The sequence below is a fragment of the Delphinapterus leucas genome, chromosome 15, assembly GCF_059928025.1.
Source record: "Delphinapterus leucas isolate spDelLeu-1000000601 "Yukka" chromosome 15, BTC_Dleu_Yukka2, whole genome shotgun sequence".
NCBI lineage: Eukaryota > Metazoa > Chordata > Mammalia > Artiodactyla > Monodontidae > Delphinapterus > Delphinapterus leucas.
Window position 1 is genome coordinate 35493255 of NC_143143.1, and position 9614 is coordinate 35502868.

Here is a 9614-nt window from a genome sequence, read left to right on the forward strand (position 1 = left end):
CAAATCTCGCTCGCCTTCAAAGTCTGATCCTCTGGGAATTCCTTCTCCTGTTGCCGGACCCCCAGGTTGGAAGCCTGACGTGGGGCTCAGAACCTTCACTCCAGTGGACTTCTGTGGTATAAGTGTTCTCCAGTTTGTGAGTCAACCACCCAGCAGTTATGGGATTTGATTTTATTGTGATTGTGCCCCTCCTTCTGTCTCATTGTGGCTTCTCCTTTGTCTTTGGATGTGGGGTATCTTTTTTGGTGAGTTCCAGTGTCTTCCTGTTGATGATTGTGATTCCAGTGCTCTCACAAGAGGGAGTGAGAGCACGTCCTTCTACTCCGTCATCTTGAACCAATCTCCTTCCTACCATTTCTCATTCAACATTGGATAAGGCAAAAGGGAAAATGGAATGTACACATAAAATAGAGGTTAAACAAGATGACAGAGGGGCATATGACTGGGAAGTGTGGGTAGATAGACTGAAACATTAAGAAAAGACAAAGAGAGATGGACAAAGATGATGGATGGATAGGGTGCAAAGATGAATTCTTGGGTTTTCAACTGGGGCTAATAAAACCTGGCTTGATTTTATGGAATTATATAAGATACTGCCAAGTGGAGGTGCTTTCTTTAGAAAAGTACAGAATTCTCTAGAAATACAATAATACATATGTAATATTTATTACACGTAATAAAATGTGGACAGCAGTGACAGTGAACTAAGTCTGTACTAAGTCAACAACCTCTGAGTCATTGATGACACATCTGCCCTGTTATCTGTGGTCCACAGTAGGATATTTGGTAAAGAAGTGTAGAACATTAGAAATAACATTAACGGGCTTCCCTGGTGGCGCAGTGGTTGAGAGTCCGCCTGCCGATGCGGGGGGCACGGGTTCGTGCCCCGATCCGGGAGGGTCCCATGTGCCGCGGAGCAGCTGGGCCAGTGGACCATGGCCGCTGAGCCTGCACGTCCGGAGCCTGTGCTCCGCAACGGGAGAGGCCGCAGCGGTGAGAGGCCCGCGTACCGCAAAAAAATAAATAAATAAAATAAATAAAGACACAAACCTACTAGAGAACGGACTTGAGGATATGGGGAGGGGGAAGGGTGAGCTGTGACAAAGCGAGAGAGAGGCATGGACATATATACACTACCAAACGTAAGGTAGATAGCTAGTGGGAAGCAGCCGCATAGCACAGGGAGATCAGCTCGGTGCTTTGTGACCACTTGGAGGGGTGGGATAGGGAGGGTGGGAGGGAGGGAGACGCAAGAGGGAAGAGATATGGGAAATATGTACATGTATAACTGATTTTCTTTGTTATAAAGCAGAAACTAACACACCATTGTAAAGCAATTATACCCCAATAAAGATGTTAAAAAAAAATCCCTTTAACCTCAAAAAAAAAGAAATAACATTAACCATGTACCAACAGCTTAGTGCTGTCAAGAACATGCTTGTACTGCGGTCAGTACTCCTCATGTTCACCTGGCCAGAGAGAATGAGAAAAAACTTGTAGAGATGAAGAGGTGGTAAATGATAGTTTTCCCTTCCTTCAGCTGACTTCCCCAGCAGCCTCCTCAGCGCCCCCTTCACCTCCTTGTTCCTCAGAGTGTAAATGAGAGGGTTCACCATGAGTGTGACCACAGAGTAGAAGAGGGAAATGAATTTGTCCTGGTTGCTGGTCTTAGCTGGAAGCAGATACCCATAGATAGCTGAGCCATAAAAGAGGAGTACCACCACCAGATAAGAGGGGCACGTGTTAAAGGTCTTTCTCTGTCCCTTGGCCGAGTGGATCTTCAGCACTGCCTGAGCTATGTAGCAGTAGGAGGTCAGGATGATGCTTAATGGGACAGTGGTGAAGAAGGTGCAGACACCATTGAGCACAGCCTCATTGAGACTTGTGTCTCCACAGGCTAGTTTGATCATGGCGGGCACCTCACACAGGAAGCTGTCCACCCTCTGGTGCCCTCACAAAGGGAGCTGCAGAGTGAAGGTTGACTGGACCACAGAGTTGCCCAAGCCACCCAACCAGGTAATGGCAGCCAGCAGCCAGCAGAGCCGGGGGTTCATGATGGTGGTGTAGTGCAGGGGCCAGCACACCGCGACATAGTAGTCAAATGCCATCACCAAGAGCAGGATGCACTCAGTAGCCCCTAGCCAGAGGAAAACATTGAGTTGGGTCACACAGCCACCATAGCTGATGGTCTTGTCTGATCCCCACAAGATGATCAGCACTTGGGGGACTGAGCTAGTAGTAAAAGCAAGATCCAGGGAGGAGAGGTTACTGAGGAAGAAGTACATGGGTGTGTGGAGCCGGGCATCCAGGCTGGAAAGCAGGATCATGGTTGAGTTCCCAACAAGGGTCAGCAAGTAGGAGAAGAGGATGACTACAAAAAAGATTATCTCCAGCTGGGGATGGTCAGATACACCCATCAGAATAAAGCTCTCCAAGGAGCTGCTGTTGGCCCTTTCCATCTCTCGTTGCCTTCAGTCACTTGAGGAATCTGTCCAGGGACAACCAGGAGTAAAGCAAGTGAAGAAGCTACTGGATTAGGTGGATCTGCATCAGTGCAGGTCTGATGTCGCCGACCTTTGTAGTTAAGTACCAGTTTAAATTTTATGATTGCAAGGTTTCATTGCAATCCCCAAACACTATCAGTCCCACAATGAATGGAAACTTTATTCCATCTGAATATCAACATGAGCTATCACAAAATGAAGGAAGTGCTTCATGAAGAACAAAAAGATCAGGGTCTTCAGTTCAACACAGTGATGACCCAAGAAATTCATCTTTGCACCCTGTCCATCCATCATCTTTGTCCATGATGAAGGAGTGTGAACTCCTTCAGTTCAAAAGGGTAGAGGGAGTTGACCATTGGAACTAAATGTGGAAATTCTCAAAAAATGCTAATTTCCCCAGCCAAGGTTTTGGTATACTCAGGGGAGGGGTGAGCAGACCTGCTGTATTTGGAAGAATTCCCCAAATGTTTCTGATAAATTTCTTCCCTTCTCTTCTATATCCCTCCCCTCCCAAGTGAAAACTCCTGGTCCTGAAAGATGAAGTTTGAGGGAGAAGGTGATGAGTCTATACAATCATGAAAAGAATGGGAAGCATGAATATAGACATATTCACCAAATACAGAAGATACAAACACGTGAGTTAAAAAGAGGTAAATGTAGAACAGAACAAAACTTCATGTAAGCCCAAGTACATGTAGGTGGAACAGGCTAAAGATAGAAACAGGGTCTACCCCAAAAGGAGTTAAATCAGTTACAGGATACCCATAATTAGAAAAGGAAAATAGAAGATTTCAGAGGGGATCCCCGAAAGTTTGAGGTATATGACCACTATGCCCACCTCTAAACCATGGAGTAATTCTTAACATCTCATAAACAAAAATTACCTCTTGTTAATAATGGGCCAATTACCATCTCCCTTCATTGGGCAAGACCTAGGCTTTACTGAAGATCACGAACCAAAGCCCACCCCCCTTCTTTGGCTAATAAATAAAAGGATCTGGGCTTCCCTGGTGGCGCAGTGGTTGAGAATCTGCCTGCTAATGCAGGGGACGCGGGTTCGAGCCCTGGTCTGGGAAGATCCCACATGCCGCGGAGCAACTAGGCCCGTGAGCCACAACTACTGAGCCTGCGCGTCTGGAGCCTGTGCTCCGCAGCAAGAGAGGCCGCAATAGTGAGAGGCCCGCGCACCGCGATGAAGAGTGGCCCCCGCTTGCCACAACTAGAGAAAGCCCTCGCACAGAAATGAAGACCCAACACAGCTCTTAATTAACTAATTAATTAATTATTTTAAAAAAGAAATTCTGACTTCCTAACTGCAAGGAAGTCAGAATTTTAAAATAAATAAATAAATAAATAAAAGGATCTGAGAAGAAAACAAAAATAGTCTTGGGTCAGCTGTCCTCATCTGGAAGCTGAAGACTGGGAGTAAATGCTCTGCTCTTCCTCTGGATCATGACATGTCCCACAGGAACCCTGGCTGCCACGCCCAAAGAGCAGGCTTGATGGAAGTTTCTACTCAAGGGAAGTGTGCATGTGTGCTTATCTGGTTCTGGTGCTCTAGACAGGAACCACTTGGCTACACCTCTTGGCTGAAGACCCTGAGAACTGTCCTTTTCATCAATAAGTAGCAAATATACTGGAGATCCTAATGCTATATCCCACCCAGATGTCAGGCAGGAAATCTCTTCTAATTGTCTGTTTCTTTAGGTCAACAAGGTAGTCCTTCTTTTGAGTCAGGGATGATAAAGATTTCAGAGCACTTTTCAACCCTCCTTCATACCTCTATCGAATACCTTGAGAAGAGGTGACTACTTAGGGCTTCCCTAGTGGCACAGTGGTTAAGAATCCACCTGCCAATGCTGGGAACACAGGTTCGAGCCCTGGTCTGGGAAGACCCCACATGCTGCGGAGCAACGAAGGCCATGCGCCACAACTACTGAGCCTGCACTCTAGAGCCCGCGAGCCACAGCTAGTGAAGCCTGTGCGCCTGGAGCCCGTGCTCCGCAACAAGAGAAGCCACCGCAATGAGAAGCCCGCGCCACAATGGAAGAGTAGCCCCCGCTCGCCACAACTAGATAAAGCCCCAATGCAGCCAAAAATAAATAAATTAATTTAAAAAGAAGAAGAGGTGACTGCTTATTCTTTTCAATTAGGACTTAAGGGAGCTGCGGAACTGAGGTACCTACCAATCTGGTAGCTCATATTTCTGTTCTTCCTGGTATCCATCTCACTACCTCCTCCTAGAAGTGCCTGTCCTCTTGTACCCCTAGGGGAAAGAAACACAGACAGACATGGCCCATCTTCTTCCATAAGTTGTCTGGTCTCTGGGTGGCTGATGCTTTGTGTCTGCTCAGCTGGGGACTCTTTCGGTCCCCACTCTATGCATACCAGTCAGCACAGAAAAAGGAAAGGGTATATAGTGGGAGGCTGTTGACCCCAGGCACTCAGAAACTCCCAAGCAAACATGAATGTAACTTCAAGTTTGAATTCAGCAACTTGACTGCTCTTCAGGGTGTTTTCCACCCTTAAAAGGTCTCTCCACTTGGTTCCTAGCTCTCTTGTAATCTGGAATGTTAAATTGATCCGGCACTATTTGCATTTTAAGAGGAGCCTAGAAAGGACAATACTGAACTCAGAGGATGCGCCATGTATGGTGCAATTTAGGAGCACCCAGATGGAGTTTGTTTGGCTACAGAAAGATTTTTAGGAATCACTCATGTATACATAGATGGTTCCCATCTTGGCCTGTCCGTAAATTTGTTTTGAACTTTCAGGATATTGAGAAGAGCAGCCAAGACTTGCTTCTTAAAGATAATCCTGGGTGTGGTAATAACCCACCTTCGCCCAGATTTCTGTCCATTCCTCCCCTAAATTTTACCACAATTCTCAATTGGCCACTCGTGGATTAGCCACAGCAAATACAGAATTTGGAGTTGGCTTTCTCCTGTCATGGAAACTGCTCCTGAGCTGTCAGCACTCCCCGTATGTGGGTGCAAGTTCTCAGAATTCAAGCCTTGCTTTAATATTAGCCTGAGTAATAAAAGGAAAGGGAATCATAAAAAAAAAACAAATAAATAAACCTAATCCTGAATTCCTGACCCTGGCAGAGAAGTTTTTATATATGTTTTATTTTAAAATATTTCATTTATGTGGGAGACAGTTGACAGTGATATTCCTGAGAGCTCAGTTTGTGCCTATCTTGCATCTAAGGTCTAAGTTAACCTTTTCATGATGACTTGGTCAGAACTGGAGATAAGGTTTTCAGTGTAAACATTGTGGCAGCATGGCAGGCAAGAGCCACATAACAGAACAAAATTTGTCTAGAAGGTTGAAGTCTAAGGTGGATTTCAGGTATTTGATGGGGTGAACAGGAGTTCTACCCCCGAATCTTAGGATTCAAGAATTAGAGATGTGGGAATCGGGAAGACGGTGGAAGAGTAATACGTGGAGATCACCTTCCTCCCCACAGATACACCAGAAATACATCTACATGTGGAACAACTCCTACAGAACACCTACTGAACGCTGGCAGAAGACCTCAGACCTCCCAAAAGGCAAGAAACTCCCCACGTACCTGGGTAGGGCAAAAGAAAAAAGAATAAACAGAGACAAAAGAAAAGGGACGGGACCTGCACCAGTGGAAGGGAGCTGTGAAGGAGGAAAGGGTTCCACACACTAGGAAGCCCCTTCGCGGGCGGAGACTGCGGGGGGCGGAGGGGGGAAGCATCGGAGCCGCGGAGGAGAGCACAGCAACAGGGGTGCGGAGGGCAAAACGGGGAGATTCCCGCACAGAGGATCGGTGCTGACCAGCGCTCACCAGCCCGAGAGGCTTGTTTGCTCACCCGCCGGGGTGGGCGGGGCTGGGGGCTGAGGCTCAGGCCTCGGTCAGAGCGCAGGGAGAGGACTGGCAGCGTGAACACAGCCTGAAGGGGTTAGTGCGCCACGGCTAGCCGGAAGGGAGTCCGGGAAAAGGTCTGGACCTGCAGAAGAGGCAAGAGACTTTTTCTTCCCTCTTTGTTTCCTGGTACGCGAGAAGAGGGGATTAAGAGCGCTGCTTAAAGGAGCTCCAGAGACGGGCGCGAGCCGCGGCTAACAGCGCGGACCCCAGAGACGGGCATGAGACGCTAAGGCTGCTGCTGCCGCCACCAAGAAGCCTGTGTGCGAGCACAGGTCACTCTCCACACCTCCCTTCCGGGGAGCCTGTGCAGCCCGCCACTGCCAGGGTCCCGGGATCCAGGGACAACTTCCCCGGGAGAACGGGAGAACGCACGGCGAGCCTCGGGCTGGTGCAACATCACACCGGCCTCTGCCGCCGCAGGCTCGCCCCGCATCCGCACCCCTCCCTCCCCCCTCGGCCTGAGTGAGCCAGAGCCCCAGAGTCAGCTGCTCCTTTAACCTCGTCCTGTCTGAGCGAAGAACAGACACCCTCCAGAGACCTACACGCAGAGGCAGGGCCAAATCCAAAGCTGAGCCCTGGGGGCTGTGCAAACAAAGAAGAGAAAGGGAAATCTCTCCCAGCAGCCTCAGGAGCAGCGGATTAAATCTCCACAATCACCTTGATGTACCCTGCATCTGTGGAATACCTGAATAGACAACGAATCATCCGAAATTGAGGAGGTGGACTTTGGGAGCAGCGATATATATATATATTTTCCCCCCTTTTTCTCTTTGTGAGTGTGTATGTGTATGCTTCTGTGTGTGATTTTGTCTGTATAGCTTTGCTTTTATCATTTGTCCTAGCGTTCTGCCTGTCCATTTTTTTTTCTTTTTAAAGAATTTTTTTCTTGGGCTTCCCTGGTGGCGCAGTGATTGAGAGTCCGCCTGCCGATGCAGGGGACATGGGTTCGTGCCCCGGTCCGGGAAGATCCCACATGCCGCGGAGCGGCTAGGCCCGTGAGCCATGGCCACTGGGCCTGCACGTCCGGAGCCTGTGCTCCGCAACGGGAGAGGCCACAACAGTGAGAGGCCCGCGTACCGCAAAAAAACACACAAAAAACTCTAGATGGGATCAATAGAATAACTGAGGCAGAAGAATGGATAAGTGACCTGGAAGATAAAATAGTGGAAATAACTACTGCAGAGCAGAATAAAGAAAAAAGAATGAAAAGAACTGAGGACAGTCTCAGAGACCTCTGAGACAACATTAAACACACCAACATTCGAATTATAGGGGTTCCAGAAGAAGAAGAGAAAAAGAAAGGGACTGAGAAAATATTTGAAGAGATTATAGTTGAAAACTTCCCTAATATGGGAAAGGAAAAAGTTAATCAAGTCCCAAAAGCACAGAGAGTCCATACAGGATAAATCCAAGGAGAAACACAGCAAGACACATATTAATCAAACTGTCAAAAATTAAATACAAAGAAAACATATTAAAAGCAGCAAGGGAAAAACAACAAATAACACACAAGGGAATCCCCATAAGGTTAACAGCTGATATTTCAGCAGAAACTCTGCAAGCCAGAAGGGACGGCAGGACATATTTAAAGTGATGAAGGAGAAAAACCTACAATCAACATTACTCTACCCAGCAAGGATCTCATTCAGATTTGATGGAGAAATTAAAACCTTTACAGACAAGCAAAAGCTGAGAGAGTTCAGCACCACCAAACCAGCTTTACAACAAATGCTAAAGGAACTTCTCTAGGCAAGAAACACAAGAGAAGGAAAAGACCTACAATAAAAAATCCAAAACAATTAAGAAAATGGGAATAGGAACATACATATTGATAATTACCTTAAATGTAAATGGATTAAATGCTCCCACCAAAAGACACAGACTGGCTGAATGGATACAAAAACAAAACCCATATATATGCTGTCTACAAGAGACCCACTTCAGACCTAGAGACACATACAGATTGACAGTAAGGGGATGGAAAAAGATATTCCATGCAAATGGAAACCAAAAGAAAGCTGGAGTAGCAATTCTCATATCAGACAAAATAGACTTTAAAATAAACACTATTAGAAGAGACAAAGAAGGACACTACATAATGATCAAGGGATCGATCCAAGAAGAAGATATAACAATTGTAAATATTTATGCACCCAACATAGGAGCACCTCAATACATAAGGCAAATACTAACAGCCATAAAAGGGGAAATCAACAGTAACACATTCATAATAGGGGACTTTAACACCCCACTTTCACCCATGGACAGATCATCCAAAATGAAAATAAATAAGGAAACACAAACTTTAAATGATACATTAAACAAGATGGACTTAACTGATATTTATAGGACATTCCATCCAAAAACAACAGAATACACATTTTTCTCAAGTGCTCATGGAACATTCTCCAGGATAGATCATATCTTGGGTCACAAATCAAGCCTTGGTAAATTTAAGAAAATTGAAATTGTATCAAGTATCTTTTCCGACCACAACGCTATGAGACTAGATATCAATTACAGGAAAAGATCTGTAAAAAATACAAACACATGGAGGCTAAACAATACACTACTTAATAACAAAGTGATCACTAAAGACATCAAAGAGGAAATCAAAAAATACCTAGAAACAAATGACAATGGAGACACGACGACCCAAAACCTATGGGATGCACCAAAAGCAGTTCTAAGAGGGAAGTTTATAGCAATACAATCCTACCTTAAGAAACAGGGAACATCTCGAATAAACAACCTAACCCTGCACCTAAAGCAATTAGAGAAAGAAGAACAAAAAAACCTCAAAGTTAGCAGAAGGAAAGAAATAATAAAAATCAGATCAGAAATAAATGAAAAAGAAATGAAGGAAACGATAGCAAAGATCAATAAAACTAAAAGCTGGTTCTTTGAGAAGATAAATAAAATTGATAAACCATTAGCCAGACTCATCAAGAAAAAAAGGGAGAAGACTCAAATCAATAGAATTAGAAATGAAAAAGGAGAAGTAACAACTGACACTGCAGAAATACAAAAGATCATGAGAGATTACTACAAGCAACTCTATGCCAATAAAATGGAGAACCTGGAAGAAATGGACAAATTCTTAGAAATGCACAACCTGCCAAGACTGAATCAGGAAGAAATAGAAAATATGAACAGACAAATCACAAGCACTAAAATTGAAACTGTGATTTAAAATCTTCCAACAAACAAAA

The 9614-nt window shown here is 45.3% G+C and overlaps 1 protein-coding gene across 1 annotated transcript in view; it reads right to left on the minus strand.

The window, feature by feature from the left end:
• Window positions 1-7677, minus strand: part of OR2C1 (olfactory receptor family 2 subfamily C member 1) — a 33818-nt gene extending 26141 nt beyond the window's left edge. The window contains 1 exon segment of the mRNA XM_089896283.1: window positions 1-7677. This exon segment is cut by the window's left edge and continues 10483 nt beyond it. Coding sequence (XP_089752409.1) covers window positions 1338-2459 — 1122 coding nt within the window. The 5' untranslated portion in view covers window positions 2460-7677 and the 3' untranslated portion in view covers window positions 1-1337.
• Window positions 7678-9614: the final 1937 nt, after the last annotated feature.